Source organism: Rana temporaria, chromosome 13 (assembly GCF_905171775.1).
Source record: "Rana temporaria chromosome 13, aRanTem1.1, whole genome shotgun sequence".
Classification (NCBI taxonomy): domain Eukaryota; kingdom Metazoa; phylum Chordata; class Amphibia; order Anura; family Ranidae; genus Rana; species Rana temporaria.
In genome coordinates, this window is record NC_053501.1 from 49,345,803 (window position 1) to 49,359,602 (window position 13,800).

Genomic DNA, 13,800 nt, shown 5'->3' on the forward strand with positions numbered 1-13,800 from the left:
ACTGCTTTGCTCAAAACTGTAACTGAGGGAAAGCAAATGCCTAAAGGTACACAGATGGGATTATCATATTAGGGAAAACAAAAGGGCCCAGATTCAGGTAGATTTGCCCATTACTTACACATGAGCTGCTCAGCTGAATTTCTCTGTGCTGGAGCAATTTTGCCAAATTGCCACCTGATTCAGGAATCGTTTGTTCAGTTAATTTGCTCCTGTTTAAGGCAAAGCTGAGGGCGCAAGGCCGTGCAAGTCAAAGTGGGTGTGCCCCTATGTAAATGAGGAATTTTCGGCTCAGCAGAGGTTTGCGCCGGGCGCGCGCATGCGCAGTTAGAGCGCTGCCGTCTGCGCATGCGTCAAACTGCGCCTAGCATACTTTCAGGGCAAATCATGCTCAGCTGCTTGCACTGAGCAAATAAATAGGAGCAGACTTGCGCAGGTTCTTTGCTGAATTTCATCCTGCTTTTTCCTACCCCCCCTGAGCAAGGAAATTCAGCCCATTTTCAAGAGATGGCACCTCCCAAAGGAACCAAAAAAAGGAAGGCAAACTTTGTGGCTGCGGAGATGGACATCTTAATTGCTGCACTCCAGCAACATAAAGAGCTTCTATATGGTGCCCAGCGGGCAAACACCACCGTTGCCCAAAGGAGGGCTATCTAGCCATAGCCCTGGACATCAATGCCCTGGGTAATGAAGAGCGTTCCTGGGATGACATCCAGAAAAAGCTCAACGATATGAGGCGCAGGGTCCGGGATAAACTGGCTCTTATCAGAAAACATACCGGTGGCACGGGAGGTGGACCACAATGTAAGATCCGCCTCAATCAGGAGGAGGAGCTTATTGCCCAAACGTTTGTGCAGGAGCAGGTGGAGGGACTTGAAGGGTACGACTCCACTGTTGGGAACTTGGGGACTGGTAAGTTATTTTTGTTTCATATCTGCTGTGCATCATGGGAGGGGGTAGAAGTGAACATATTTGTGGGTAGAAGTGAAGATGGATGTATTATTTTTGTTTCATATCTGCTGTGCATCATGGGAGGGGGTAGAAATGAACATGTGAGAAGTGTGTTGCACCAGCAAAATATTTCGTTTTGGTGTCATCCACAGGTGGTGATGATGATGATGAAGCTGGGCCGTCTTCGGCTGCGGGTCGACCCAGCCCATCCATTCCAGAGCCAGGGGTCCAGTCAGGCCCCATGGACATTCTGTCTATGCTGGTCCAGGAGGAGATCCTACCGGGGCCAAGTATGGTGGAGGAACTTGTTTGCGAGGAGGATTCCTTTTTCCTCATCCAGGAGGACTCTGGCTCCCTCCAGGAGGATACCACCATCCCTGAGCAACCCACCACCCCCCCGCCCAGCACGTCATCCCCCTCCAGGGCAAGCCCCTCCAGGGCAAGCCCCTCCATTGTGGACCCCTCCCCTTCTCCCTCTGTCCGTGCCCGAGCCTCTCCTCCCAGGAAGGCTCAGTCCAAAACGAGGCATATATCCTCCAGCCTCTGTGACGGTCTGCTGGAGGAGCAGGCCCTGCAGACCCGCCATATAGGGGTCATGGTGGGAGAGGTGCGTCGTCTGGCGGACAGCATGGCATCCACCTCCACCTCTGTGCAGCATGCCCTCACCCTGCATGCGGACCGGGACAAACATGTCTCACAGAGCCTGGGGGAAATTAGTGGCAACTCCAAGGCCATAGTCACCTGCTTGGTGGCTCAGGAGACCACACCCGCTTTATTAAGCAGGATGACAGCTGCGGTGGAGGCCAATACCGCTGCTGTGCAGGCCAACACCGCTGCAGTGCGGGAGGAGGCGAGAGTTACCCGCCGTCATCAGCGGGATACCACCACCCGCCAAATGAGGATGTTGGCCCAGACCAACACCATCCTCGCCCGCCTGGCCAACGCCATGGAGGGCATGCAGCCACCACCTGCGCGGAGTGTGGAAGTAGGGGTTGATGCTCCTCCCCCCCCTCAATCCCCACCCCATGCCTCCTCCGCACCACAGAGATTGAGGAGCCAGAGCCGGGGCACCCTTGGCCCAAAGAAAAATACAAAAAAATAAGATAATTTCTACATTTATTTTATGCACAGAATATGATTTCTTTATTTTTTTTAGATATGCTCAGGATATGAGTTTATTTTTTTTTATATGCTCAGGATATGAGCTTTTATATTTATTTGTAGTCCCTACACACGGTGAGGAGTGTATACTACAGTGTGACTGGTGTGTGAATGGGGGGGGGGGTGGCACTCCTGCTGGAAAAGGGGTGTCACCCTCTGCCATGTGAAAGGTGTATGAATGGACAGCAACATAATTGGAGCCTTGACGCAGCGTTGCTGCTCCCTAATACCATGGGGTATTGTTGGGTCTAATCCAATTTGGGGTGCATGTGTCGGGTGTGTGCTAGGGACTACAGTGGTGTGCATACATGCATTATACTTGTGACAAGATCAGGGTGTGTTTAATGTGCAAAGAGACGTTCCACAAGACCATTCCGGATTGCTCTTCCCTCAGAAGATCCGGTAGTGTTTCTTGGGGGGGGGGGGGTTGCGTGGTTCGGGGGTAAGGTCATTGCGTAGCTCAATGTGCATGCCCCTTCTCTCTGCAAAATTGTGGAGAATACTACATGCCCCGACGATTTGGCACACAAAGTTGGGTGAATACAACAGGGTCCCCCCTGATTTAGCCAGACATCTGAATCGAGATTTAAGGATGCCAAATGTGCGCTCCACCACCGCACGGGTACGTGCATGGGCTTCGTTAAATCTTTCCTCTCCTGGTGTTTGAGGGTTACGAAATGGGGTCATCATGTGAGGTCCCAGGGCATATGCAGAGTCACCTGGAAGGGAAAAGACAGGAGGATGTTAGTCGTGCATGTTCCCCCTTGTGATGTCTGCATCATGGGGGGGGGGCAAGCATACCTGACACCCATGTCACTCACCAATCAGCCAGCTGTCTCCATACATGTTCTGGTCAAACTCGGTTGGGATGGGGCTGTGTCGGTAAATAAAACTGTCATGGCTTGACCCTGGGTGTTTGGCACGGACATGCCATATGAGGCCATGTGCATCCACTATCATCTGCACATTTATCGAATGCCAATGTTTCCTGTTGCAGTAGATATGCTCGAGGAGCCGGGGGGGGCGTAGTGCCACATGGGTACAATCTATTGCACCCACAGTGCGTGGAAATCTGGCTATTGCATAAAAATCACTGATTGCCTTCTGCCGCAGGTCAGCCGTGGTTGGTTTGATAAATTGTGTGCCCATTCGTCTGAGTATTGCAGGGATCACTTGGTGCACACACCTGCTCATGCTGGATTGGGACATCCCCGCCACCATTCCACCTGTGCGCTGAAATGAGCCACTTGCCAAAAAATGAAGGGTTGCCACTACCTTCACCAGTGGCTGCACTGCCTGTCCCCGATGGGTCGGGCTGCTGATGTCATCCTGCAGGATTGTTACCAACTCAAGGATGACTTCAGGGCTGAAGCGAAACATGCGATACACCTCATTATCACTCATCTCAAAAAGGTTGTAGCGCCCTCTGTAAATCCTCTCCCGTGCCCTCCTACGAGTCGGCTCAGTCAATAGAATATCAAGAACCATAGCTGCCCCTGGCATGTTGGTGCACAGATGTGAGGTCCCGAAAATGTGGGTGCTCTGCTTGTTCAGCTCGTCTGTCTAGGTGCTGCTGAAGTTGCGCGCTCCTTCAGATGACATTTGGCCATCTTTTGCTAACTTGCCCCTGTTTTTAGCAGGAGCAAGTTTGCCAGGGGAAAAAAGCTTGCGCGCTTCCAGCGCAAGATGCGCATCACACGCGCATGTTTCTGAATCATCGGCAGTACCTAATTTGCATATCCACTGAGGGAATTCCATGAAGGCGCAACTTACACCCCGCGCAAAATTGCGCGCAAATTGCTCCGGAGCAGCTAGGCTGCGTGCGCGGGAAAATGGCCGCAAAACAGGCTTAACTGGTTTACTGAATCAGCCGCAAATTTGCATGGGAGCAAATCAGTACTTGCGCGGCGCAAATCACACTTGCTCCCGCGCAAGTGCTTCTTGAATCTGGGCCAAGGTGTTTGAAAATGTGTTTTACCTCTGCGTTTTTTTTTTAAGTGGAATTACCATTATGTTGAAAAATTACAGCATGTAAAGGGGGTATGAAAAAATGAATGCCAGCGATGTTGTGTAATCCAAATCTTCTTTAAAATATCCTTTCTATTTAATTGCGTTGCATGGCTTTGACATAATTCTATTTTCATATAGAAATGAATTTGAGATTTTTTTAAATGTTACAATAGGTAAGACAGTTGAAACCACTGGAATTCATTGTATGTCTCTTTCGTTTGATTTACCAGTGAATACAGTCACATGTATGGTGATAGTCCCTGTTTATATTGATTATGATGCTTCTAACGTTAAAGGGGTTGTAAAGGTATATATATATATATATATATATTGTATTTATTGGCATATAACACTCTATTTTTTAACCTGAAAATAGAGGGCAAACTGTGCCTGCGTGGGGCTGGGGGCAGGGGGATGTGGAAAGTTTTTTTTTCCTGAAACTTCCCTCTTAAAGTTAGGGTGCGTGTTATACGCCTCTGCATGTCATACGCCGATAAATACGGTATATATGTTTTTTTTGTTTTTTTTAAATAACAAACATGTCAAACTTACCTCTACTGTGCAGTTCGTTTTGCACAGAGTGACCCCGATCCTGTTTTTTTCACCTTAATGCATCCTATGCATTAAGGTGAAAAAATACAAAGCTTTACAACCCCTTTAAGAAGAACTCTTTATCACCCTCTGCATGGCTGAATTAGTGTCTAACTAGTAGCAATGTTGTAGAAATCAGGGCATGTATTTTTCATGCCACATTAATCAAGGCAAGATAATTCCATCTTTCCATTTTTTTAACTACCACTTGTTTTGTCCCTCTCCTCTTTGCAGAAGTTAACCCAATTATTTATGCTGCATGGTGTGTACGCAACCCCACACCATCACTTTTTCTATGACTAAATACATATGTTGTGGAGATGGCCAAAGCTATTCCAATATTGAAGAGGGGTTTTGGATACTAGTAGTATTTTGAAAACGAATATTACATTTTAGCCACTAACTTGTATCTTCGGGTTGATAGATGGTGCAGCGAATATTCACATAACCAATACCAGATTTCTCTTCTTGGAACATGAACCCATAGCCCAAAGTGTATCTCTTCCTCTCTGTCAACTATGGAAATGTGTATATTCCCAAAATATCAGCACACTAGGACTAAAAAGTCCTAGCTGCTGGATTACCTCTGCTCCTTAGCAGGACGATATATACAGGTGCATCTCATAAAATTAGAATATCATCAAAAAGTTAGGCCCAGATTCACAAAGACTTACGACAGCGTATCTCCAGATACGCCGTTGTAAGTCCGAATGGCCGCCGTCGTATCTATGCGCCTGATTCATAGAATCAGTTACGCATAGATTTGGCCAAGATACGAGCGGCGTAAGTCTCCTACGCCGTCGTATCTTGGGCTGCAATAATTACGCTGGCCGCTAGGTGGCGTTTCCTTGATTTCCGCGTCAAATATGTAAATGAGAAAGATACGCCGATTCATGAACGTACGTATGCCCGTCGCAATTAGTTACGCCGTTTATGTGAGACATACGCCGGCGTAAAGTTAAAGCAGGTCTCTAGGTGGCGAAGCCCATGCAAAGTATGGACGTCGGAACAAGCGTATCTTTTTACGTTGTTTGCGTAAGTCGTACGCGAATAGGGCTGTGCGTAAGTTATGTTCACGTCACAGGCATTGAGCCGGCGTATCTTTGGGCGGAAATACGACGTGATACTGAGCATACGCACGCATGCGCCGTTCGTTCGGCCATGCATCTACATGGGGTCAAGCCTCATTTAAATACAACACGCCCCCTACCAGCCTACTTTGAATTACGTGCGCTTACGCCGGCCCATTTATGCTACGCCGCCGTAACTTAGGACGCAAGTGCTTTGTGAATACAGCACTTGTCTCTCTAAGTTGCGGCGGTACGCTACGCCCGCGCAACGTAGAGCGGCCGTACGTGAATCTAGGCCTTAGTTTATTTCAGTAATTCAATTTAAAATGTGAAACTCATATATTTAACATAGATGCGTTACACACAGAGTGATATATTTTAAGCCTTTCTTTCTTTTAATGTTGATGATTATAACTTACAGCTAGTGAAAACCTAAAATTCATATCTCAGGAAATTAGAATTTTAAATAACACCAATGAAAAAAGGATTTTTAATACAGAAATGTTGGCTTATTGAAAAGTATGTTCATATACAGTATGGTATGCACTCAATACTTGGTCGGGACTCCTTTTGAATGAATTATTGCATCACTGCAGTTTGACAGCGGCCTTCAGCTCGTCTGCATTGTTGGGTCTGGTGTCTCTCATCTTTCTCTTGACAGTACCCCACAGATTCTCCATGGGGTTTAGGTCAGGTGAGTTTGCTGGCCAATCAGTGATACCATGATCATTAAACCAGGTATTGGTACTTTTGGACAGGTGCCAAGCCCTGCTGGAAAATGAAATCAGCATCTCCATAAAGCTGATCAGCAAAGGGAAGCATGAAATGCTAGAATTCCTGGTAGAGAGCTGCACTGATATAAAATTTAGGAGTTTCACTTTGTGAATTGAATTACTGAAATAAATTAACTGTTTGATGCTATTCTAATTTTATAAGATGCACCTGTACATTCAAAAGCCAGCGCTTAGAAAATATCAATTGACCTTAAAAGGTCACCAAAATGTTCTCACAATAGTCTTCACCAAATAAAATGAGAGCATCTTCATTCATGAATCAGAATACAGTTGTGCTTATAAGTTTACATACCCTGGCAGAATTTATGATTTCTTGGCCATTTTTCAGAGAATATGAATGATAACACAAACACTTTTCTTTCACTCATGGTTAGTGTTTGGCCGAAGCCATTTATTATCAATCAACTGTGTTTACTCTTTTTAAATCATAATGACAACAAAAACTACCCAAATGACCCTGAGCAAGTTTACATACCCCAGTTCTTAATACTGTGTTTTGCCCCCTTTAACATCAATGACAGCTTTAAGTCTTTTGTGGTATTTGTGGATGAGGCTCTTTATTTTCTCAGGTGGTAAAGCTGCCCATTCCTCTTGGCAAAAAGCCTCCAGTTCCTGTAAATTCTTGGGTTGTCTTGCATGAACTGCACGATTGAGATCTCCCCAGAGTGTCTCAATGATATTGAGGTCAGGAGACTGAGATGGCAGCTCCAGAACCTTCACTTTATTCTGCTGTAGCCAATGACAGGTCGACTTGGCCATATGTTTTGGATCATTGTCATGTTGAAATGTCCAAGTACATCCCATGCTCAGCTTCCTGGCTAATGAATGCAAATGTTCCTCCAGTATTTTTTAGCTTCAAGCTGTCATTGATGTTAAAGGGGGCAATACACGGTATTAAGAACTGGGGTATGTAAACTTTTGATCAGGGTCATTTGGCTAGTTTCTGTTGTCATTATAATTTAAAAAGAGTAAACACAGTTGATTGATAATAAATGGCTTCAGCCAAACACTAACCATGAGTGAAAGAAAAGTTTTTGTGTTATCATTCATATTCTCTGAAAAATGGGGAAAAAAATCATAAATTCTGCCAGGGTATGTAAACTTATGTGCACAACTGTAAATACATGCATGAAAAATACTGAGGGATCACTGACAGCCTGCAAAGTGCAGGTAGCTCTGTAGCGAATTTATTGGCATACAAGGTTGCAGGAGTGGTTCATTGGATATCTATGGCACACCAGTGACTAGAGCTGATAATCTTAGCCAGGTGAAATCTGGCGCCAGGAAAATGGGACATATGTTGCACTGGGGGTAGAAAGGAAAGAAACCCCATGGGGCTTTGTGTTGCAGCAAAGAATATTACAGTTATTATTATATCAAAAAACTAAATTTTTATTCAGATTTACCACTGGGAGAGCATACGTTGGATTCAAAACATATACATAAAAATACAGTTGTGTAGGTACATATACAATGACAAAGCATTAACATCCTATAATATATTAGAAACCCAGATGCATTTCGACCTTATCAATGGAGGTCATCTTCAGAGGGAAAGGAAGAGATGCTCTGAAATAGAAACATTGTATAGGTGAAATTGTTAGGGAAACAAAAACCAATTGTAAGCTGTCACGCTCAGGTGTTTCCATCCACCAGCTCCGGTCGGTGGTGGTTCTGGCGGCCTCTCTGTCCCTTCCTTGTACCGTGGCTGTTCCACCATCCTGCCACATATCATTGGGTATTCGATCGAGGCCTCATATTGTCCATCTGGCTCTGCACATGCTGGCTTCCCTCCTCCTAGTGACATCCAGGAATACATGAAGGTTTTGCCATTGCAGCATTGCTTCACCAAGCCAGTCCACCAACGACTGTTGCTCAAGGTACTGTCACAGTGAGGAGCATGCTTTGCAGTCGCTCCATCTATGCAAGGATATTTTAATATTTTAATAATTGTTTATCTAAGTATATGTCATTATTAAATCGGCACATGATTTTATCTCATTGAGCTTTTTGATTGTTTGTCCTTTCAAGACTGTCCCAATCAGCGCTTCCATTTATAATTATTTATCCAATACCCAAAGTTATGAGTGGTACTAGTTTATTCTTCAGGATGTATACATACTCACATTCCTATTAAACAAGTATATATGTTTTCTGTCCTTTCCTGCATTTTTCATTTCTTTATTAAATAAATGTTTGGTGTTCAGATTGTTTCCTAGTATCCAAACATCATCTGATGTCCGTGGGAAGCTTTACACAGATATTTAGTCATGATAAAATACATTTAAAATGTTAAATATATACATAAAGGCATGAATTGATGTTAAGTTATTCTCTTTGCAGATTCATTTTCTGAATGTTCAGATAGATCGACATTGTTTAAAAATGTCCAAAGTAGCTGACAGGTAAGTTAACAAAGTAAACTGTGTTATATAAGGAGAAAAGTTTCAAGACTGTATAACAGTGTACCAACTCTACAAAATATTTTTTTAAATAATAAATTGATATTAACTATATTAACACTGTATTATCCTCATTGCATTATAATCATATTCCTTTCATGTAAGATTTGGCTTATTATGTGTACAATTTTTCCTTTCTACAGCTTTATTGCTTACTCGGAACAATATAATGAGTACGATCCTTTCCTTACCCCAGCTGAACCTTCTAATCCATGGATAAGTGATGACAGCATTTTCTGGGATTTAGAAATAAGGTATAGTGTACAAAAATCATTCAGTTGAGAACAAAAAATAGGTCAAAACTAAAATTCAATATGGGATAGAACTTAGTAGACTGTAAGACATGTCTGTCTGTCTTTGTTTGTAATGTAAATGCAAGGATATAGAGAAATGTACCTGCTCCCACTCCAGCTTAATTTATTGTGTGGACAACGCAGCCTCCTCACTTTCCAAATGGTTCCGTTGTCCTCTTTTGTGTTATGCCATTTTTCAAGGAACTACAGTGCGGCGCCGTGTCATAAATGGGGGGTGTTGCTCTATTTCCTTTGAGAGCCCTAGTGTGTCAGTCATCTCTGCCCACTTTTCACATTTGGCCTGCCTATGCCCGGCCTATGCCACTCCCAATTGCCCACTGAATAATGAGAACTGAAGTTTTCTGTGGGAAATGCAGACACTAGTATAGTGGAAGGCAACAACATGCTAGCTCTTCAAAACTCCTCCCACCATCACTTTCAGGATCCAGCAGCGAAGACACAGATTGGGGGGGTTTAGAGCAAGCAAATGGGTGTGTGCTGAGGTAATTATGATTTTATTTATGATATTTATTAAAATGTGTTACTTTAATGAGCTTTAATTGCAGTACACTAAGAACATGTAGGCTGCCTTTAGTTGTACTTTAAGCTGTATTCACACATGAACGGACAGCTGCCAGAGCGCTTTACCGCTCCGGCAGCTGTCTGTTCCAGACTGCAGAAGAGGGAAATGCAGTCTGCAAGTCAATGCATCACACACAGCTCCAATTTTTTTTTCAAACCAACTTTATTTGAAGTGTACAAAAGTACACTTCATTTAAGTCGCTATACAGCAGCGTGATGTGCTGCTGTACAGTGCCATGCAGTTCTTTACAGCCCACTGCGGGATGCATTGCAGTGTGAATGGAACACACAGGAATCAATTGTTTTCTGTGTGTCCTTGTGTTGAGAGGCATTTTACATGCATGTATTGTTTGATACCTGCATTGCAATGCAAAAGTCTGTTTTAGTAACTTTTGAGCACTGTTACTTTAACTGGCGTGAAAGTAATTAGTACTGAAGAAGAATGTTCAGTTTGTTGAGACAAAGCAGTCATTAAACAGTCAGCTATATACATGGGATTTTAGAAAACTTGATTGCAGATTCCTACTTGTTTCTCTTATGTAAGTAATAATATATGCCATTGCAGTGCCCTAAATGTTAAATGGGAGGACCTGTTTTCACATCACCTGTCTACATATTTCAGGTGATGCTATATTTTACTCCACAGGCTACTTACCGTATAAATTAACCTCCACCTCTTTACAGATATTTGGGACAAGAAGTGAGCCATGGGAAAGTATTATACAACAACACGCAATTAATCATATGTGTCATATCTTGAAACTATTCTGGAATTGGAGCATTGTTGACTAGTCAATGAAGTGATTTTTCAGAGAACATAGGAAAAAAGAATGGCTCAAAAATGTTGTTATGAAAAGCTGAGGGAATTTTCTACTAGTTCCTTTCTTTATTCAATTGCTTTCTGGCCAAAGGCTGTTTTATACAAAGACTCCCTCTGTAAGACCCCATACACACTATACAACTTTTGTTGTCTGATTTCCTTTAGATTTACCAAAAACATGTAGTGCAAGGGCCTGCCTGATTGCATACAACTTGAAAGTGTTTAGGTTTGACCTCATATTATATGGTTTGGGTAAATCTAAAGGACAAAGGGCCAAATCCTCAGCCAGGCGGCGTAACTTAACTTTCAGCAGTTAAGTTACACTGACTTAAAGTTTTTACCTAAGTGCCTGATCCACAAAGCACTTACGTAAAAATTTCAAGCCGTGTAAGTTAAGTGCCGCCGTCGTAAGGCGTTCCTCCTCTCCGGGGGGCGTTTACAATTTAAATGAGGCGCGCTCCCGCGCCGGCCGTACTGCGCATGCGTGTGACGTCATTTTCCCGACGTGCATCGCGCGAACGTAATTGACGCCGGGCGGCTTTGTGGATTGCGACGGGACACTAAAGTTGCGACGGGTGAAAAAAAGACGCGCCGGGAAAACAAATAATTTACAAAAAAAATGACAGCGTCGCTCAGCATGCATTCCTGAGAGGGAGAACTCCATGCCAATTTTCAACGAAAAAAACGGCATGGGTTCCCCCCCCCAGGAGCATACCAGGCCCTTAGGTCTGTTATGGGTTGTAAGGAGACCCCCCTCCGCCGCAAAATCGACGTAGGGGGTCCCCCTACAATCCATACCAGACCCGTATCCAAAGCACGCTACCCGGCCGGTCAGGAATGGGAGTGGGGACGAGCGAGCGTCCCCCCCCTCCTGAGCCGTGCCAGGCCGCATGCCCTCAACATGGGGGGGTTGGGTGCTCTGGGGCAGGGGGGCGCACTGCGGGCCCCCCCACCCCAGAGCACCCTGTCCCCATGTTGATGAGGACAGGACCTCTTCCCGACAACCCTTGCCATTGGTTGTCGGGGTATGCGGGCGGAGGCTTATCGGAATCTGGGAGTCCCCTTTAATAAGGGGGCCCCCAGATACTGGCCCCCCACCCTAAGTGAATGGATCATGCTCCGGTAGGTACCCACGTGGTGGGTGCACGTGGGTAGGCACCCACCACGTGGGTACCTGCCGGAGCATGATGGGACGGTGATGCCTATATAAATGTGATGCAAGGCGCGCTTCCATCATTACAGCGACAACAGGCGACGAGTCAACATCGGAAGAGGGGAGAAGAACAGAAGAGAAGATGACGTCACAGAAGACCGCGCCGGCTGCCTGTTTGAAATCGAGCTAACACACAAACATAGCAGGCAGCCAGCGCTGAAGAAGAAGGCACCGGAGAGCTGCAGAAGAACCGGGGTTCGCCGAGTCAACAGCGGAAGAGGGGAGAAGATGGAAGAAGCCCCCCGGAGTCCGGAGAAGCCCCCCCCCGGAGAGCGGAAGAAGAAACCCCCCCCGGAGAGCGGAAGAAGAAACCCCCCCGGAGAGCGGAGAAGACCCCCGGAGAGTGGAAGAAGAAGCCCCCCCTGGTAATTGAGCTAATAACGAAGACAGGGGGGGCATCCGGAGCAGAATAATAAATTATTTTAAAAACCCTTGTGTTGTGTGTTTATTAACTTTTACTTTTTGCCTACAGGTGAATGGATAGGGGTACGATGTACCCCATATCCATTCACTTAGGGTGGGGGGCCGGTATCTGGGGGCCCCCTTATTAAAGGGGACTCCCAGATTCCGATAAGCCCCCGCCCGCATACCCCGACAACCAATGGCAAGGGTTGTCGGGAAGAGGTCCTGTCCTCATCAACATGGGGACAGGGTGCTCTGGGGTGGGGGGGCCCGCAGTGCGCCCCCCTGCCCCAGAGCACCCAACCCCCCCATGTTGAGGGCATGCGGCCTGGCACGGCTCAGGAGGGGGGGGGACGCTCGCTCGTCCCCACTCCCATTCCTGACCGGCCGGGTAGCGTGCTTTGGATACGGGTCTGGTATGGATTGTAGGGGGACCCCCTACGTCAATTTTTCGGCGGAGGGGGGGTCTCCTTACAACCCATAACAGACCTACGGGCCTGGTATGCTCCTGGGGGGGAACCCATGCCGGTTTGGAATTTACAAATTGCCGTGGAGTTCTCCCTCGGGAATGCATACCAAATGCCGTCGCTTGAATGGGCCTTTACAAGGTGTGACTAACTTTACACTTTGTAAAAGCAGCCCTAGTTTTACACCAGGCAAACTAACACTTACGGCGAAAAAACTAGGCACAAAAGCTTTGAGGATCGCCCTAAGTGCTAATTTGCATACTAGCAGAGGCATTTTGACTCGAAATGCCCCCAGTGGCGGATGCGGTACTGCATCCTAAGATCCGGCAGTGTAAGTCCCTTACAGATGTCGGATCTTCTGCCTAACTTAGGAAAACTGCTTCTGAGGATCAGTTCCAAAGTTAGAACCAGAGATACGACGGCTTACGCCGGAGTATCTCTTCTGTGGATATGGCCCAAAATCTACAGAAAATTGTATAGTGTGTATCCAGCTTTAGTTTTCGATGTGGTGGACAATTTTGAAATATAGCAAATTTACATCCCAACTTGTCAGGTTGAAATAAAAAGCATTATTAGCAGCATGCCATTACTAAAGAGGTTGACCTCCTCTGTTTAGTTTATTTTAAAGCCCAAGAATAGGGAACATATTTAGTTAACTTAAAAAACACTCTTTGCCCCCTTCATAATGGTAAAATATTTTTTTCACACTCCTCTTTTTGATAAGCAAAGTGCAAAAACAACTGAACTCAAAGTTCAGCAAAACAAGGATTATTGAAACTTGGGCTTATGCCCATGTATCGATATATATGCTAACCCTTCCATTTCACAACAGGATGTGACCTTGGTTGAGCAGTCCCATTATTTGGTGCATCAATATAACCTTATTGATGCCTGGAGAGAAAGGCATCCTTCTAAGAAATTCTACATATTTCATTCCCATCCCCATAATATGTTCTCTTGTATAGACTATGTATTTGTATGCAATAT

The 13,800-nt window shown here is 45.3% G+C and overlaps 1 protein-coding gene across 2 annotated transcripts in view; it reads left to right on the forward strand.

Annotated features, from left to right (window-relative positions):
* Positions 1-13,800, forward strand: part of RGS6 (regulator of G protein signaling 6) — a 427,599-nt gene that overhangs the window by 372,214 nt on the left and 41,585 nt on the right. For both annotated transcript variants that reach the window (XM_040332702.1, XM_040332703.1), the window contains exons 12-13: positions 8,918-8,979; positions 9,180-9,290. In XM_040332702.1, the coding sequence (XP_040188636.1) occupies positions 8,918-8,979; positions 9,180-9,290 (173 nt within the window). The remainder of the gene's footprint in view (positions 1-8,917; positions 8,980-9,179; positions 9,291-13,800) is intronic.